Source organism: Tachyglossus aculeatus, chromosome 21, assembly GCF_015852505.1.
Source record: "Tachyglossus aculeatus isolate mTacAcu1 chromosome 21, mTacAcu1.pri, whole genome shotgun sequence".
Taxonomy (NCBI): domain Eukaryota; kingdom Metazoa; phylum Chordata; class Mammalia; order Monotremata; family Tachyglossidae; genus Tachyglossus; species Tachyglossus aculeatus.
This window is the reverse complement of record NC_052086.1, coordinates 59033894-59054341: the sequence shown is the minus strand read 5'-3', so window position 1 is coordinate 59054341 and position 20448 is coordinate 59033894. Positions and strand designations below refer to the sequence as shown.

General features: G+C 40.7%; 1 protein-coding gene across 1 annotated transcript in view; it reads left to right on the top strand.

Moving 5' to 3' along the window:
• SDK1 (sidekick cell adhesion molecule 1) overlaps positions 1–20448 on the top strand; it is a 246586-nt gene that overhangs the window by 133964 nt on the left and 92174 nt on the right. Inside the window, exons 21-23 of the mRNA XM_038762450.1 lie at positions 7818–8012; positions 15879–16080; positions 19485–19588. Of these exons, the coding sequence (XP_038618378.1) occupies positions 7818–8012; positions 15879–16080; positions 19485–19588 (501 nt within the window). The remainder of the gene's footprint in view (positions 1–7817; positions 8013–15878; positions 16081–19484; positions 19589–20448) is intronic.

Below are 20448 nucleotides of genomic sequence, written 5' to 3'. Positions count from 1 at the left end.
GTTCACCCTTTCTATTCTTATTCTTATTCTTATTCTTATTATTATTATTATTATAGTATTTGTTAAGCACTTACTATGTGCCGAACACTGTTCAAAGCTCTAGGGTAAATACAAGGTAATCAGATGTCCCACTTGGGGCTCACAGTCATAATCCCCATTTTACAGATGAGATAACTGAGGCATAGAGAAGTTAAGTGGCCTACCAAAGGTCACACAGCAGATAAGTGGTGGAGCTAAGATTAAAACCTCTGACTCCCAAGCCCATGCTCTTTCCACTGACGTGCTGCTTAATATGGCCTTACGGAAGGATTCCAGGCCTGAGAGTCAGAAGACCTGTGTTCTAATTCCGGCTTTGCCACCTGCCTGCTCTGTGTCCCAGGGCAAATCACTTAACTTCTCTGTGCCTCAGTTTTTCCGTTTGCAAAATGGAGATTAAATACCGATTCTCTCTCCTACTTAATAATAATAATGATATTTGTTGGGTGCTTACTTTGTGCCAGGTACTGTTCTAAGCCCTGGGGTAAATACAAGGTTATCAGATTGTCCCACGTGGAGCTCACAGTCTTAATTCCCATTTTACAGATGAGGTAACTGAGGCACAAAGAAGTTAAGTGACTTGCCCGAAGTCACACAGCTGACAAATGGCAGAGATGGGATTAGAACCCACAACCTCTTGTGATTGTGATATCTTTGTGATATTATAATTATTATCATTATCATCATTATCTTAGCCATTTGTAACCCCATCCTGTTTCCAGATAATTCCTAAAACATATTTGTACAAATTTACCTACCCCCCTTCAATGTCTCCAGCTCAATCTTCTCATGCTATTTGACCTGGCATTTATGTCTCCTAACACAGCTTCTCCTCCTAGAGTCCAGCCCACAATAATTTCTTATCCCACTTATCATAGGGTGGTTTTCTATTTTCTCTGATCCCTTTCTGAGCAGTCTGATTCTTCTGTATTGAGCCTCCACATTCTGAGATTTCCACTTGTCCACAGTGTTTGAGCTAAGCCTCATATTATTGAAAATCCCTCTATGCAGGAAGTGGTTATTTCCATATTTTCTCTATAATTTACCTTATACTTTCTTACAACTCACCTGGAAAGCATCTCTTGAGTGACTTTTTCTGGCTTATTTCCCTCTTTCTTGACTTTCCTCCTAAAAAGGGAGCTGAAAAGGTTTTAAAGGACTAGATGCAAAATAGGGAGAGAGTTGTCCTTTGGTTCAAAGATGACACTGATGAGGGCCAAAATTTGTCCATGAGTGTGAGAATCTTGTGCACTTCGTTGATGAAAATACAGCAGTACCCTTTCCCAATCATCGTGAGTGCTGTTCAGATATCAGTGGTTACAAAGGGAATGATAAATCCAACCGTCTGCCAGGCAGAAACTTGAGTTGCTTTTGCACTAGTAGTTAGGTTTTGGGCTGAGCCATCAAAATTCTCTCCCCTTGATGCCCCCTGTGTCCAGTGGCACATTTCTAGTTTGACACCGAACTTAATTCCTATCTGCAGTTCCTTCTGATTTTTCCAATACCAGAAGAGCACATTTGACAAAAGCTTAACAAAGTGGAGGTCTGTTCCATTCATTCATTTCATTCATTCATTGTCATATTTATTGAGCACTTACTGTGTGCAGAACACTGTACTAAGCGCTTGGGAAGTACAAGTCGGCAACATATAGAGACAGTCCCTCCCCAACAATGGGCTCACAGTCTAGAAGGGGGAGACATAAAACTTGGACAAAGTCCATCAGATTTAAGGAAGAGACTGAATTGAAATATTTTTAAAACATGAAAAATGGTGTTTCATCTAGGCCCTGATGTGATCTACAGTTATGTAACATTCTATAGATTCATGTTTGATCTTTTTCTCTTCTCTCATGAATTCTGGTCCCTGATCATGTCTATTGTGATACTCTAATGCAGAAGTCTTAGGCCTTCCTGGGTCCCCTCATGCATTTCCTTTTTTGAAGTTATAGCTGATGCTTGTATTTTGGGAAGGATCCATCTGCCGAATTTTATGTATCACCAGTTTCTAAATTGTGGTTGCCCCATCTGCTGGCTTTCAACAGATGCCAACAATTGCCAACCAGGGAAATGCCTGAATTATTCCAATCCAGCTAAAATAAGAGTTTTTATTCCCTGTTCAATTTTCTGCTTTGCGTATCTGAAAAACTGCTCTCCCTGTACTCCTTTCCCATTCATAGACATCTGTTGGATAAACTCCTTATGTGAAGAGAAAGTGTGTATCAACTCTGTTGTATTGAGCATTTGCACACCGTAAGCATTTAATAAATACTACTGAATGATTTATCGTGACCCAATCCCACCCCTGTCCATCTCTCTCATCACCTGCCTTCCCTCAGGCTCCCTCAATCTCCAGCTCAGCTGTTTTTCCTGATAGTTTGTTGATATTTTATTCCAATATATAAATTTATTTGGATCCTCAATGAAGGTGTTCTCTTCTTGAAGTTCAAATCCCAATTATGAAGCAATTTAGTCCTCCCTTTAAGTAATAGACCTTATTTACCTTCAGGCCTTTTCCAAATAAATGTCATTTTTAAAGCCTAGGAAGGGTTCTGGACTCAACTTGAGTATTATTTAACAAAATAGCCAACTCAGTATAGGCATCAGCAATAGATAATTCCCTCTGTTTATGATGGCATGAGATTTGTTGGTATGTAGGTGCTCAGCCTCCCAAACTTGAAGATTCCAGCTGTTCTCAGGCCTTTTTCCACCTGACTCCTGAAACTATCCTTGACATAGTTTTAATATGCCTTTAAAAATAGGTTTCATAACTCATCTTCACTACACTGAACTACAACTAGAAGTTAAATACCTTGGCCAGATTGGAATGAAAACCCCTAGGTAAAAACCTTACAGGATTGCCATTTAGGATTCCATGAGCTATCCAGCCTTTAAGTGCTGCTTCACTTCCCTGAACATTAGTTTAACTTGCAAAAATTTTCTGCTCTTTCGGCTACTTTCACCCTTTTCATCCAACTCTAATTTGATCATTTGAGATGTCAGTGACTTTATCTGCATTTTTTTCCTAGGCAAACCAAATGTTTATAGCCAACCTAATGTCAGTGGAGATAATGCCTTGCAGATAAGGCAAGTGTTAGTGGAGCCACATACCCTCAGGCCCATGAGAAGCAGTATGGTCTAGTGGAAAAAGTGCAGGACTGGAATTCAGGAAACCAAGGTTCAATCATTCATTCATTCAGTCGTATTTATTGAGTGCTTACTGTGTGCCGAGCACTATACTAAGCGCTTGGAAAATACAAGTCGGCAACATAAAGAGACAGTCTGTACCCAACAACGGGTTCACAGTCTAGAAGGAAGAGACAGACAACAAAAAACTTGTAGACAGGTGTCAAAACCATTAGAATAAATAGAATGACAGCTATATGCACATTATTAACAAAATAAATGGAGTAGTAAATATGTACAAGTAAAATAGAGTAATGCATCTGTACAAATGTATACAAGTGCTATGGGGAAGGGAACGGGGTAGGTGCTGGGGGGTGGGGAGGAGGAGAGGAGGAGAGTTCTAACTCCATCTCTGCCACTTGCTGTGTGACCTTGGGCAAGTCACTTAACTTCTCTGGCTCAGTCTCATCATCTGTAAAGTAGGGATTAAACACCTCCTTTTCCTCCCCTTTAGATTGTGAGTCTTGTGTGGGTAGGGGCTGTGTCTGATCTGATTATCTTGTGACAACCTCAGTACTTAGTAAGTGCTTGGCACATAGTAAACACTTAACAAATAACACAGGTATTGTTATAATATTATTTCCCTAGTCCAGTCTTTAAGACTGCTCCAGAACCTGTAATATTAGCACAACAGTTCCTGTTAGTCTCATTTGGGGCTTGTCCATCTAAGGAAGTGGTGTGGCCTAGTGGAAAGAGCACGGGCTTGGGAGTCAGAAGGTCATGGGTTCTAATTCTGGCTCTGCCACTTGTCTACCATGTGCCTTGGGCAAGACACTTCAGTTCTCTGTAACTCAGTTCCCTCATCTGTAAAATGGGGATTAAGATTGTGAGCCCTATGTGGGACAGGGACTGTATCCAACACAGTTACCTTTTATCCATCCCAGCACTTAGAACAGTGCCTGGCACACAGTAAGCACTTAACAAATACCATAATTATTATCTTCCAGCTCCCATTCTGCTGCCACAGCTCTGGAAAAATTTAGGGCAGTGCCCAGACTTCCAGCTGATGGGCAACAAGGGGAAAAGAGCAGCAAAAAATGACTAGCATTCATGCAGTAAGTGTCTGTCAGGCAGAGGTGCTGACCAATGCGATACATGCTCTTCCAGCATAAGAATCCTGTGTGCCCCAGCACAACTGCAAGCCTATCGACTAGAAGTCCTATATAAAATCATCACAGCATTAGGACCAGACATAGAACTGTCCATGAATTTTTTCACCCAGGCAGTAGTTTTGCTCCATGCAGACAGTCAGCGTAGCATCGTAAAACAGTGTCATCTTCATTAGGAAGTTGGGGCTGGACTTTGAAAGTGCTTACTCTGAATTTAAGCAATGGAGATTGGACAGTTGGTAAAGCCAATAAAATGGTGGAATGGTGAGATGGTGTTTCCTAGTTTCTAATCGATGTCTAGTTCCAAAAAATAAAGCATTCCTGATTATGTGCTGGTGAGCTCTTGGAGTTCAGGGGGTTTGTTACTTTCTAAGGTCCATTTGCAGGACATCCATTTCTTCCTATTCTCTGATAACAGATGGAATGAGATCATTGACATATCCCCAGCTCCTGTCCTATGAAATGTGCACTGCTATGAAATATTACTCCCTGTGCTGATTTATAGGATATTCCACATTAACAACCATATGAAAGTTTGACCTGGGAGCTAGTCACACATTAAGGCTCCCATTGCTGCCAATTGGCAGTAAAACGTCAGTGATCTCTGGCATTAGAAAATCTTAAAGGGAAGGAAAAAGACACTGACATAAAATGAAGGGTACTTCATCCTTTTTCGTGTTCCACATCTATCTGTGGAAGAAACATTGATATGACCCCTGTAGACTACAAGTTCGAAATGGGCAGGGAACATGTCCACTAATTATCTTGTATTGTACTCTCCCAAGTGCTTAATACAGTGCTCTGCACCTAAGTATTCAATGAATGCCATTGATTGATTGGTTGATGACATTCATCTTAAGGTTTGGGCACAAACCCAACCCCACTGAATTTATTTTGCATATCGTGTAAATTATTTCTATTAATATCAGTTTCCTCACTAGACTGAAAGCTCTTTGTGGGCAGGGAATGTGTCTGTCAAGTCTGTTGGTTTGTAGTCTCCCAAGCTCTTAGAACAGTGCTCTGCACACAGTAAGCACTCAGTAAATACGATTGATTGATTGATTGATTAAGCATTTTCGTTTTAGCTTCCTTTACCTTCCTCAAAGGATGATTTGGTTAGTTTTCAAGTCCAAAGTAGGATAAGAGATCAAGACCAGGGTATTTCCTTTATAAAAGAAAAGCTATTTTTAAAGTATTTTTCTAAAACTAAAGAAAGATTCAAGAATTAGCTAAAATCAGTAACAGCAACAGATAACAGGACAGCATTGGTGCCGAGTCAGGAGAATATAAAATAAAATCTAGCCCCTTGCCATAGGCTTTTCCTCACCAGGTGGTAGAGTTTCCAAGGTTACACACCCAGTCCCTGTGTGCTGCTTTTCTTCTCCTCTGCCATAGGCTTTTCATGTAGCATGGATTTTTTCCCTCCAGTCCCTCTGACCTAGACCTACTCACTTCTTCAGAGCTCTAACAAAAGCCCTGAATTTTCTGTCTCCATTATTATCATTTAACAACTTTCCCTGGGTCCAGTTCCTGAACTGGCCTTGGCCCAGTCTACGGCCATGTGACTTAGATTTTTTGGGGGTGGCGTACATTATTTACTTTTAGGGGATTGCTTCCTCAAAATCAGGTAGGCATTTTCAGCCAGTGGCTTCACAAATAGCCTTTAGTCGCCTCCACCCTCTTGCCATTAGACTATTGACTAGGCCAGAGGAAACTCCAAGGAACAAATAGGATTCATTCAATCGTATTTATTGAGCACTTACTGTGTGCAGAGCACTGTACTAAGTGCTTGGAAAGTACAAGTCGGTAACATATAGAGATGGTCCCTACCCAATAACGGGCTCACAGTCAAGAAGGGGGAGACAGACAACAAAACAAAACATGTAGACAGGTGTCAAAATCGTCAGAACAAATAGAATTAAAGCTACATGCACATCATCAACAAAATAAATAGAACAGTAAATATGTACAAGTAAAATAGAGTAATAAATCTGTACAAATATATATACAAGTGCTATGGGGAGGGGAAGGAGGTAGGGCTGGGGGAATGGGGAGGTAGGGTGGGCAGATGGGGATTCAAAGAGTTTTACTGAGCCCTCACCTAACCTAGTTAATAATAAACCCTATCCAGGCTCTTTGATGGGATGGAAATTATTCAAAGCAGAATTCCCTATCTTAGAGGTCATCTGAAGTCTGGGAGTGGAGGTATGCAGGAAGACATTGTGACCTAAAAATAATAGGAATAGATTTAGGCCATCACTCATTGCTTTGAGAAAATGGGCTCAAAGGAAAGAAGAAAGGGAGTAACAGAAAAGCAGATGTGAGTGTCAGTTGACTATGTGAGGTGGATATCCAGAGTGATTTGCTGTCTAAAAAGTCTCAGCCTTGAATATTTTAAGGAATTGTCAAGTAGCATGTTCTGATCTCCACCCCTGAAAGGGTACATATGTTTAAGTAAAGGAATGATGGTGTTGATATCAAAAAAGAGATGTGTTTTTAGGGACTGAATCACCCAGTCAAAAACAATTACGATAGACTCTGCTGATCTTGTGGCAGGGAATCCTCAGCATATCGGTTTGCTTGAGAAAGATGAAACTGTTTTCACATCTTGTTCCTGTGAAAGATGAAGAGTGAAACAAGTTTCATGGTGGATACAGGCTTGGAAGGATTTTTCTTTTCATCACTGTGGGTATAATCCCCCCTGTAATTTACCTCATTTGTCTGGGGGATGTTGGAGGGGATGGGGTGAGAGGAGAGTCTGGACAGGGTGGGAAAAGCTGAATTGACAAATAGTAGGGAAACAAATTTCTCTTTTAGCTTTGAACAAGTAAATAATGATTCACTAGGAATCATTAAGCAGCATGATCTAGTAGAAAGACCACAGGCCTGGGAGTCAGGGAACCTGGGTTCTAATCCCAGCTCTGCCACTTCCCTACTGGGTGAATTTGGGCAAATCCTTTCATTTATTCAATCATATTTATTGAGCGTTTACTGTGTGCAGAGCTTCTCTGTGCCACAATTTCCTCATCTGTAAAATGGAAATTAAATATCTGTTCTCTCTCCCTCTCAAACTTAGAGCCCCTTTCAGGGAAGGGACTGTGTTCAACCTAATTATTTGTGTCTATCCAAGTATTTAGGACGGTGCTTGGAACACAGTAAGTGTTTAATAATACTTGGGTTTTCTAAAGCACTTTTATTCCCTAAGTGCTTTCACATTAAAAATCTCATTTTATCTCTCACTACAGCCCTGTGGGGTAAATTGGAAAGGCAGGTATTATTATCCCCATTTTGTTGATGAGGAAACTGAGGTACAGAGAAATGAAGAGACTTGCCTACAGTCACAAGGCAGTTCGCTGGCACAGCTCCTAGACCGGCGCTCTGCCACTTCACCATGCCACATTATCATGATTGATTTTATTTCTTATTATTATCATTATGAAAATGACAAAGCATCTATTTCCCCTTTTGCCTTTGTTCATGGGTACACAGGGTACCAGATTGCTTACCGTCTTGCAGCCAGCAGCCCTAATACGTTCACCACCGTGGAAGTTGGCTCCACTATCAGGCAGTTCATGGCAACTGATCTCACTCCTGAATCAGCATACATCTTCCGGACATCTGCCAAGACAAGACAGGGGTGGGGGGAGCCTCTGGAAGCCACAGTGATCACTACCGAAAAGAGAGGTAATATTTGCAATTTGTTTAATGTATCTAGATGGCACCTCTTTGCCATTGACAGACTTTATTTTCCGGGGTTCCCTAAACTTGTTAACACTTCAGGTTTTTCGATTAAGCCTTATTTGAACCTTTGTAGCCACTTCTAGAGTCAAAGCTTCTCACGCAAGGCTCTCTGTTTAATTTTTCACGCCATATTAAGAGAGCCTGGATGGAACTGACAAGATTATAATGCAGTGTTGAAAGACCATGATTATGCTGGAGGCTTCTTTGACTTTTTCATTGCGAGGACACTTTCTCCTTGTTCCACTTTCTTGCTGTTAGAAATCCAAGCCTAAATTGATGGTGTTATTTTTGTGGAAATGTTTTCACCACAGAGCCCCACCCTGAGCATGTGTCTTCTTTCCCCACCCTCTCGGGGATGGTGGGAATGTTACGGGTGGAGAAGCAAAGAGAGTGTAGGCAGAAGAATCTGATAGAGCCTGACTGAAAGCATGTCTCCTCCAAGAGGCCTTCCCTGACTGATACCATCTTTCCTCTTCTCCCACTCCTTTCTGTATCCCCAGACCTTGCTCCTTTTGTTCATCCCCTAACCCAGCCCCACCAAAGGTATGTCTATATATGTAATTTATTTATCTTAATGTCTGTCTCCCCTCTAGACTGTTAGCTCATTTTGGGCAGGGAATGTGTCTGTTATTTTGTACTCTCCCAAGCACTTAGTACAGTGGTCTGCACACAGTAGTGCTCAATAAATACGATTGAATGACTGAATGAATAGATCTTTACCATAAGTTTGAGAGTTCGGAGAGCCTGAGAACCCAGTGTCTAGCGTGCTCTGCCCTGGATGGGGAAGTCTGAGAAATTAAAGTGAGAAAAGAACTGCTGGGGGACAACCATCTAGTCAGAATAGTAGTAACTCTTGAGTATTTATACGTTTTCCTAAAATCATCCAAGATTGCTTTTGGAAATCTAAAACTGTCCTGCCTAGATTAGTACTTGTCTTTGGGACCTAGATCTCTAAAAAAATTTGGAGCTTTTTCCATGACACCTAGCCCCAGGAGGCTGAATGCCCTGTTTTCTGCTTTTAGATCCTTTTCTTAGCTTAACAATCAATGGTCATCACAAATTCGAGATTTCTGATGTCTAGTTACAGCACTAACATAATAATAGCAATAATAATAATATGATAGCATTTGTTAAGCGCTAACTATGTGCAAAGTACTGTTCTAAGCACTGGGGAGGTTGTCCCACGGGGGGGCTCACAGCCTTAATCCCCATTTTACAGATGAGGGAACTGAGGCCCAGTGAAGTGACTTGCCCAAAGTCACACAGCTGGCTATTGGCAGAGCTGGGATTTGAACCCATGACCTCTGACTCCAAAGCCCATGCTCTTTCCACTGAGCCATGCTACTTCTCTAACATCCTAAACTGATTTAACTGATGGACTTCAGAAGAAAATGATAAGCATTCTGTATTGCCTTCCATTTGACTTCTACAGAAGCCAATGATAATGTTAATAATTCCTGTTCCTGAGCATGAAGATTTCTAGTTGCACATTATTACAAAGTGGCTTTTGCAAAACAGTGCTTTAATGGAAAATGTTCACAGAAGGAAAGTTACTTTCAGGTATGCAAGGGTATAGATGTCTTGGGAAAAAAGTATGAGACCTTTAGAACATGCCTGCCTTTGAGGAACAGATTTCTGTTTTAATATCTAAAAATATTCTCAGTGTCAAGGTCCGTAGGTCCATGGACAGCAATCCCCAAACCCACAAACAACTTAACCTTGAATGTTTCATTTATGCTGGGCAGTTAAAGGGAACAATGGCTTATTTATTGTACTGTGTTTAGTCTGGAGAGGGGTCACCCTGAAGGCAAAGATTGTCATCTACTGGCATGGTTATGTCTCTGTGAGGCATGAATGTCATGCCAATAGCATTTCAAACAACCAGTTCCATCTAAACTATTTGAGACAGCTGACATAAAATGACAAGATTGAGCACCGGACACTGAAGTCCTACAATCCTGTGGAATCACAGACATCAAGGAAAATAGGATGGCAGAGTTGATAGAGCACAGCCTTGGAGTCAGAAGTTTCTAATCCCGGCTCCACCACTTGCTGGCTGTGTGACCTTGGGCAAGTCACTTCACTTCACTTCTCTGGGCCTCAGTTGCCTCATCTGTAAAATGGGAATTGAGACTGTGAGCCCCACTTGGGACAGGGTCTTTGTCCAACCCAATTTGCTTGCATTCATCCCAGCGCTCAGTGCAGTGCCTGGCACATAGTAAATAAAATACTTAAAAAATACCATAGTTATTATGATTATCAAGGTGATGACAAATAAGCTATGTGGTGAACTCATCTGGTATGGATGATAAATAAAAGGATAATCAAGGTGATCTTTTGTGGCAGGCTCACCCCTAGCCAAGAGAAAGGTACAAAGACGTCCTGAAGGCTAACCTCAAAACCTGACACTGGTGTCAGTGGACTTATATGCTCTGAGACAGGTGCTTTCAATATTAGATCTGTCATTTGGCTTTTAAGTCCTTTGGGGACAAGCGCATTTCTGCAGCCAAGAAATATGCACTTTCTGCAGTCAGCCATGCACTTCGAGCCTTGGCCTCTATGCTCATTTCATAACCCACCTAGACTGAGCCTCATCCATCATCTTGAGGAGACTCTGGTATCATCGTTATCCAAAGAGTGTTCAGGCAGGCAGGCAGGCAGACAAAATATTTTTGAAGTCTGGAAAATGCCTCCTTCTCAAGGTTATCATTGAATAATATGCACAGAATGGACTTTGCCCTACATTCCACAGACTGAGATTCTTTTAGAACTTTTTAGGCAGGTTGAAGAGAATTGCAAAATTCATGGGAAACTCCCTCTATAAGCTTCTTGAGGTTATATTCATGGAAATTTCATAAGAGTAATCTTGATTTCCTTAAGAATTCACAGGGAGAAACAGAAGCTTTTAAGAATCTGGACCAGATGAACCTTTGTTTATGGCTCAGAATGGACCTAAATCCCACTTTTATGCATACCATGTTGCTCTAAAGTGATCTTTCATTATCCCTGAGGTTATCCAAATGGAATGCCAGAAGAATTTTCATAGAAGTTAGGCATGTAATAGTAAACCTTACTGTTTATAGTGAAGTGACTGGTGATATACACCAACTATTTAACCAATAAGGAAGAAACACAATGTGATCACAGTGCTGGAGATAGCAAAGTGGAGTATGGCACACATACTATATTCTGGATCCACTACTATCCCTTGTCCTCTGACCACCCCCCTGTACCTGCCCCATATTTGCAAAAAAAAAAAAAAGTTTATTTACCTGCCTTGCTCTGCAGCTTTGCAGCGAATATCTATAAGACCCCTGTAGTGCAGGAGAGGTAAAACTGTGGGCTTTTACACTAGGACAACTATGCACAGACAAAGAGGTTTAAAGATGGCTTCTCTGCCCACCCTACTCTCCTTTCCTTGAGATTGACCAGTGCTAGCCATGACTGAGATAGGAGTTTGACTGAGAGAATAAGGGAAAAGGAGGATGGGATGGGGCAGCCTCTGGATGGGTCCCCAGCTCAGTCCTGGCCAATATGACAGAGAAGCAGCAGGGCCTAGTGGATAGACAAACTCCATTTTCTTTGGTTCCCTAAACTTGTTAACACTTCAGCTTTTTCGATTAATCCTTATTTGAACCTATTTAACCCCTTCTTGAGTCAAACCTTCTCACACAGTGTTCTCTGTTGAATTTTTCACACCATATTAAGAGAGCCTGGATGGAACTGATGAGATTGTAATGCAGTGCTGAAAGGGTGTGATTATGCTGGATGGAGCACAGGCCTGGGAGTCAGAAGGACCTGGGTTCTAATCCTCGCTCTGCCACTTACCTGCTGTGTGACCTTGGGCAAGGCACTTAACTTCTCTGTGCCTCAATTACCTTATCTGGGGAAAAAGTATGAATTAAGACTGTGAGCCTTATGTGGGATAGGGACTGTGTCCAACATGAATACTTTGTATGTACCACAGTGGCACATAATAAGTGCTTAACAACTACCATTTTAAAAAAGAAAAAAAATTGACTCCAGGACTCTGGATGGCCATGGCGATGACAACTCTTGTTACGCATTCAATTCAGATAAACTGATCTTATTCCTACCCAATCTGATCCTATTTGCTAGTCCTGACCAATTGGTCTAACCCACCACTTTGTAACAGATTCCTACAGATTGGGTGGGGCCCAGTGTAGGCTTAGCAAGAGACAGAGCCGTGGACTTAAATCAGGCTTAGATAACTTTCTTTTATTTTAGAAACCTTCTTGAATTTCCCCTGATGTGATGGCAGCCCAGAGTTTATAATCCCCATTTACCCCATAAATATTTGGTCCTTCCAACTGTAGTTTATCAACTACGGGACTTTAGCAAGAGAAACCTTTATATAGAACCCAGGACTTGATATTTACTCAATGTTAAAGTGAATTTGAGTTTATCAAGTGCCCAAGATTGAATGGGATGAACAAAAGAAACATTGTAAATATACAGTGACATAAAACCTCAAATGATATTATATGGCAGTGAGTAGTTGGAATACTGATTAGCCTGATATATGGCAATTAAAACCTGGATGATCCTTGAAGAATGTGGCAGCAAAAGAGAAAAACACAAAGATTATCACCCACTACATGTGGGTAGTAAATGCACCAAAGCAACAAAGGGAAAACTTTTCATGCTGACAGTCTGAAAGGAGTTGTCAATGCTGTTTACAGAGATAAAGATCTCATGCTTAGAAGAATCATCCTCACACCTGAAGTACAGCTGTGGGTAAGGCAAATCAAATCTGAGTAGTAAGTATTAGCATGGGAGTCCCTTAAATGCCTTCTAATTAGCCCCTGGTGGCATTATAAGACATAGTTTCCCTAGAAATACCTATACCTAGCCACAAACACTTTAAAAAAATGGTTTGCATTAAGCACTTACTATTTGCCAGACACCATACAAAGATAAACTCACTTCTACCAGATCTGGGATAGAACACCACAGCAGACATAGGGAATGTTCGTTCTTCCAGCAACATGGTTCAGTGTGGTCACATAGTGATACAATGTTGGAAGAAACAGTTGTAAGCATATATGTGGAATTGGATCTGGGATAAGTTCAGCATACATTTTCCTTAATGGGTATAACCAATCAATCCAGAGTATTTATAGGGTACCTGATGTGTACAGAACAGTGTACTAGCTGCTTGAGAGAGTCCACTAGACATGATTCCTGACTTCAAGGAACCTAAACTCCAGGGGGAATTAGGAAAAGCAGCATATCTTAGTGGAAGGAGCTCAGGCATGGAAGTCAGAGAACCTGGGTTCTAATCCTGGCTTTTCCCATTGCTTGCTGTGTGACCTTGGGCAAGTCATTTAACTTCCCTGTGCCTCAGTTTCCTCAACTGTAAATTGGGGATTAAATACCTATTCTCCCTCTTACTTAGATGTGGGACAGGGACTGTGTGCAATCAGATGGTTATATCTACCCCAGAACTTTGAACTGTGCTTGACACTTAATAAATGCTTAACAATAATAATAATAATATAGTAGAATTGGGCATAGATGAGGTTGAACATTTTCTGTGACATTAACTAGTGGAGCTCAGCTAACAGAATACCATTCTTTTAGCCCCCCTGGGTCAACAACAGAAAATTTCCAGAGAAATGTCAAACCGTGAAGAAGATGAAAAACAAAGTACTCTCATAACAAAGCTGTGTAGAAATCACTCAGTGAGAGATGTCTTCTCATGGAAGCAAAGGCTGATTAAGTTTAATCAAATAGCTTCTCACAGACAAGGCACTGTGGTGTCTACAATCAATTGCTGCTTTATTCCATGCCACACATTTTAATCAGAATCAATAATCTTCATGATAAACAATTAAACAATTATTCTTCACTCTATTGAGTCTCTGTATTGAAATCGATAGGGTGAGGAGACATGGTGACGGAGGGAAGAGCTCTAGTCAGCTAGTGAGGTTCTGGCATCTGCTATGTCTGAATTCCCTCTCTACATTTCAGGAAAAAAAATGTAAATAGTTATTGCCCTAGAGAATTCCTTACAAATATTGGGACAGATTTTTTACCTCTTCAGATGCAAATTTTTTAACTGTCCATATTGAAGAAAGAAAAAAATGTGTTCTTACTGACATACACACAGTCCAACCTGGTAAAAAGAAAAGTGAAAAACAACCTGAAGGTATTAGAAGAGAACTCAAATCTATGGCAGTACTAAACTGATTGTCACTCAAAGACGCTTCCCTTTGAAGATATGCATGCAATGGTAAATTCTTCATTGATTCTGTTATGTTTTCTACTAATAACCTACTGGTCAGAATGATGTTTTGTGAAGAATTGGGTGTTTTCCAATTAAAGTATTTAATGATCAGAATCTGCAGTAGTTTTAGCATTTTGTAATTGACTGTTCAGAAGGGGTCTGTATTCCTTAGGTGATTGTAGATCACTTTTGATATTATTTGAAATTCTCATGTAAATTCCTGCTGCCTAACGATCAACCTGCAGTATACACAGGTTTCCTACATTGTGAGGCTTGCATTCTTCCAAAACCCAACATCTCAGAAAACCTGTGCTGTAGTTCTTACTCATTCTGACATCATGCACATCTCTCCCTTCTAGACTGTGAGCCCGTTGTTGGGTAGGGACCATCTCTATATGTCTCCTACTTGTACTTCCCAAGCGCTTAGTACAGTGCTCTGCGCACAGTAAGTGCTCAATAAATACGATTGAATGAATGAATTAATGGGCCCTTTTTCCCCCCAACACAGAAGTACACCATTACCAAACAAAGTTCTCTCCAAAAACACAGTCTAAAGTAGGTATGATGAGAGAACTGCAAGGCACTGTGACCTAAAGGAAGAACACAAAACTGGCAGTCAGGAGACCCAGGTTCTAGTTCTATCTCCATTATTTGCCTTCTGAGTGACCTTGTTCAAGTCACTTAACTTCTCTGTGCTTCTGTTTTCTCAACTGTAAAATGAGTTCAAATATCTGTTCTACCTCCCTCAGTCCTTAGGGATAGGCTTATGTCTTAAGACTGTTTGCCCCACGTGGGAAAAGTACTATGTCTAACTCAATTAGCTTGTATCTACCCCAGCAGTTAGAACCGTGCCTGGCACACAGTAAGGGCTTAACAAATACCATCATCATCATCATCATTATTATTGTTATTGTCTACTTTATCACTAAGCACAGTACCATTTAAGTGCTTAATAAATGCCATCTCTATTACCAGTAAATGAGTGAATATACGAAAGTAAATGAAGAGCCAGAGTTTCAAAGTCTTTCTCTGCCTTTGAACTCCAGATAAGAGTTCATTCATTCATTCAATCATATTTATTGAGCGCTTACTGTGTGCAGAGCACTGTACAAAGCGCTCGGGAAGTACAAGTAGACAACATATAGAGATGGTCCCTACTCAACAATGGGCTCACAGTCTAGAAGGGGGAGACAGACAATAAAACAAAACATGTGGACAGGTGTCAAGTCATCAGAATAAATAGAAATAAAGCTAGATACACATCATTAACAAAATAAATAGAATAGTAAATATGTACAAGTAAAATAAATAGAGTAATAAATCTGTACAAACATTTATACAGGTGCTGTGGGGAGGGTGGGAGGTAGGGTGGGGGAGATGGGAAGGAGGAGAGGAAAAAGGGAGCTCAGTCTGGGAAGGCCTCCTGGAGGAGGTGAGCTCTCAGTAGGGCTTTGAAGGGAGGAAGAGAGCTAGCTTGGTGGATGTGTGGAGGGAGGGCATTCCAGGCCAGGGAGAGGACGTGGTTCCTGCTAACATCATATAATTGTGTTCCTTTCCAGAGCGCCCTGCCCCGCCCAGAGAATTGCTAATTCCTCAGTCAAAAGTGTCCTCTCGGAGTCTACAGCTTCATTGGATTCCTGGCAGTGATGGGTCCTCACCAATCCGGTATTTCACTGTCCAGGTGCGAGAGCTGCCAGATGGAGAATGGCAAACCTATTCCTCTTCCATCAGCCACGAGGCTACCATCTGTGTCATTGAAAGGTAACACATATGGTCACAAAGCTTCACAGCAGAAATGAATTACGTGGTTTTGTCATTAGCTTATTCCCAAGTGTTTTTCTTAGGAAAGCCCAAAGGTTCCAACTTCGTATTTGGATTTATTCACTCGCTAAATTGAGCTTGTTCTATCCAAAATTTGAAGGGTTTGTGAATTCAGTTACCTGGGGCTGTGGGTGGGAACAAGGAGGTATGAACTGATGGAATTGATATAGGGGCATAGGGTAGGCAGTGCAATCTGAATCCAGTAGGACTTTTTGTCCCCCTGGGTGCGTGAGTTCGGCTAGCCACCTACAACCTTCCTCAAGCCATATCAGAGCGCTACTCTCGGGCCTCCATTAGAGATTCTGCCCAATCTACTTGGCATATCAAGACACTTGTACTAGATAGCATTATTCCCTAATAATAATAATTATGGTACTTGTTAAGGGTTATGTTCTCGGCACTGTTTTCAGTGCTGGGGTAGATACAAGTTCAGATTCGACACAGTGCCTGTCCCACATGGAACCCACGATCTAAGTAGGAGGGAGTAGGATTTAATCCCCATTTTATAGATGAAGTAACTGAGGCCCAGAGAAGTTAACTGACTTGCCTAAGGTTACAGAGCAGATACATAGCCAAACCAGCATTAAAATGCAGTACCTCTGATTCCCAGGCCCATGTTCTTTCTAGTAGACCATGTTGCATTGCTGCTGTACTGCTAACCTTCTCACTGTACCTCTCTGTCTCATCTTTTTTGCCTCTGACCTCTCTCCTATGTCCTGTCTCTGACCTGGAATGCCCTCCTTCCTCATATCCAGCAGTGCTCTGCACACAGTAAGCGCTAAATAGCTTATTATAATAGCTTACTAGCTAAAAAGCGCAAGTTCTTTCTAGACTGTGAGCCCGTTGTTGGGTAGGGACCGTCTCTATATGTTGCCAACTTGTACTTCCCAAGCGCTTAGTACAGTGCTCTGCACACAGTAAGCGCTCAATAAATACAATTGAATGAATGAATGAACTGGGGCAGAGAGCTAATTTGTGGGTGTTTCCAACACCTTCCATTTAACCCCACATAATTTAATGGAAACTACAGAAGCTTGTTTGTCCTACAAAGGGAACTTGACACTGGACAAAATGCCCCAGATTGGGGGTGCATGTTGTAGGGAAGACACATGAAGATGATGATTAAGGTTATTATAGAACTTCATGTTTGCGGTTGCCCATAGCCATTAAATTAACTCCAATTTGCAGATATCAGAGTGGTTTTATGTGGAAGTGTCAGTTTCTTCCAGGTTGCTGCCTTTATGCATCCAATTCCCACTTTTAGGAGGAGAAAAAAAGCACATCCCTCCTTCATCCCTATCATTTCCTGAGAATGGGATGGAGCCAAATAAGTCTCAATTCCTGTTCTCCCCTGTGAGCTCCAGGGCTCTGTGCCACTTCGATTTATGCTCATGGCTCAATCACATTTGGGCTTGTCTCACAGGTGGCTGACAGAATGGCTCAGTAAGTTTGTCTTTTTTAAACTCAATCTCACAACACCATTAAAAGGTAAATCAGTAGTTATTCACTCCATTGTAAAAGTGAGGAAATTGAAATTGCCTCACTATATGGAATCTACAGTTTTACCAGTTGTAGACTGTGAGCTCATTGTGGGCAGAGAATGTGTCTATTCATTGTTGTATTGTACTCTCCCAAGCACTAAGTACAGTGCTTTGCACACAGTTAAGTGCCCAATAAATGCGATTGAATTGAATGAATACCACCAATAATTGCTTCTGGAGTGTGCAGCTACCTTGTCAAAATGAAATCAAATATAACAAATTAGCACTACTTTAAAAAGTGCAGATTCAATAATGAGCTACATGTATCATCTCGGGATATTCAAGGCATTTCTGGTAAGTCTTCTTTCAGTTGAGCATTTCGGAAGTTATAGAAATTTCAGCCTGATTCACTAAATGGGATAGCGGAAGAAACGGGATGTGCCCACTTTTCTGCAAGTGGTACTTAGAAATCAGTTATCCTGGCACTCAGTAGGTTAACGTTTCATTTTCTCCCTACAAAAAAATGTTGTTTTAGAAGCAACACCCTCACAATTTAAACATAGGGCAAATAATTTTTCATGGTTTGAAGCACTGGAAATCTAATTCAATTAGCTCTGTGCTAAGGGGCATAAATAATCTCACCTCTTTGTGAAACCATCTGAAAAGAAGTCCCCAGTGATGTCACTCTAGTCAAGCCCTCTGAAATCAAACAGACTAATTGTGTGCTGTGGACTTTATGTTGAAAATGAAAGGTCCGTGTTTCAGGACAGACAGTTTAATTTGGTAGAAGAGAGACTCTTGTCAATTTCCTAATGGGGTAGAACTGGGACAAATACTCACTCTGCCTGTCAATAAACACATTCAACTGTCAGATCCAAGGAAAGCAATTTTTTGTGGGTGTGTGTGCACAGCTAGAGTGTATTGCCTCTTAATACGTAATAATCCCTACCTCTTAATATCACTTGCAAAAACTGTTAACTCATTTAGCCCCAGTGACCTGAAACTAGAAATCTATTCACCATTAAATGCAGTCGTGTTTGAAGATTTAAAATGCCTCCAGGTCAGCACAAGCTTTCCTAGGCCCTCATGGTTCTTTCCACAGAAATGATATGTTAATGTAATGCACATCATTACCCTGAAAAAGATCATCCTGGTGCTGTGAATTGTATTTGCAACTACTATTAGCATTTTTATTGCCCCATGGTATAATTTCTCTAAGATTTTACCTAATTTTTTGTAGGTCCTGGTCCTAATTGCTAAAACTAATTTACATGTATTTAATGAGTAGCTTCTATAAAACAGTATGAGAAAAGTGTTGGGTAAATTTGTTTGTCTGTTTGGAGTAAACCCGTTTGTTTGAATTAGACCCAGTCTCTCACCAAATGTAAGGGAATATCCCCAAACTGGGCCAGTAGAAGTGAACACTGTGACTACTAAAGATTGCTCTTGTCTTATCTTTTAGGACTATCAAGAAAGCCACAGTGATTCTGCTACTCAGGCCTAAACTAAAATTGATGAAATGGCCTTACTGTGAAATGTTCCTGAATTTACTACTTCAGTAGCAATACCAAACCAAACACTGATCACAGATTTTGTCAGTCAGACCATGGAGTTTACTGGATTTTCACTTAGGAAAGTTATTTAGAAAAAATCTGCTAATTCTCACCAACAGGCTTCCAGAAAAGAAAATAACAGCTGAATCTAGCTGCCCTAGCAGATGACAGCAGGAAGCATAAGCGTGGAATAATAGGGAAGAAACATAGAAAAACAATGGACACTTTGACTAGGCTCTTTGGGAGGGGTTTATCTCCTGAAGTCTGTGCTGGTTTGAAGAATATTCACAGTAACTCTTACATTTTACAGATTGAATCCATTCACATCCTATAAGCTACGATTGAAAGCCACCAATGACATTGGAGACAGTGATTTCAGTGTGGAAACAGAGGCAGTAACTACGTTACAGGATGGTAAGAGAGCAGGACCTGAAGTCTTATCTGGGTAAAATGTATTTAAGTTGCTTTATTTTGGAACACTTTCTCCTAAAAATTTTTGATCAAATTATTGATCCGTTTTGGGTCCAGACATGGAAAAGGTCACTCATAACTCTGTTCATAGTGAGTTGAATGGTAAAAAAAAAATCAAATTGCATTCATAGGCAGTTTTGGCTGTGCCCTGTAGTCATAAATCAGAGAATTTCAAGGGCCTCCAAATGGAATTGAAGTTTATTTTGTTTGGCTTCCAAAATCCCTAGTAATCATTACCATTCCAGAGATTGAATAATTTACAAAGGATTGTTAAAAATACATGTTGATAGGTGGCTATATATTAGGTTTCTTCAATTGTTTTCATTCACAATGCCCTGTTAGCTTCACTGCAGAGAAGTGACTGAAATACTTAAAAAAATAAAAAAAACCTCTATCTGAAAGCTGGAGTATTATTCATGTAGGTTAGAAGATTTAGACCAAAAGGGGCATCATAGTTTTACATGATACAATCCTGATGACATAAAATAAAGTGAAACGGAAGGACAGCACCATCAAATATGAGCAGGATTAGGGTTGCAATTCTATTAAACACAGAGAAAATGCATATATCGGCCATCAAAAGACCTCCTTTGATCTTAGGAAGGAAGATCTGTACATGGAATGATGCTTTATAATAATCCAGAGTCTTAATGTTTCTAGAAAAAAAAGTTTCTTCATTGAAAATAGGGGGATAACAATCTTCAAATTGAACAACTCTTCGGTGGCTGACTAACCCAGTTATGCAGTCTTGTTTTTTTTCTAAACTGGGTGTTTAGTTACTAAATGCTGGAATTTGGCTGACT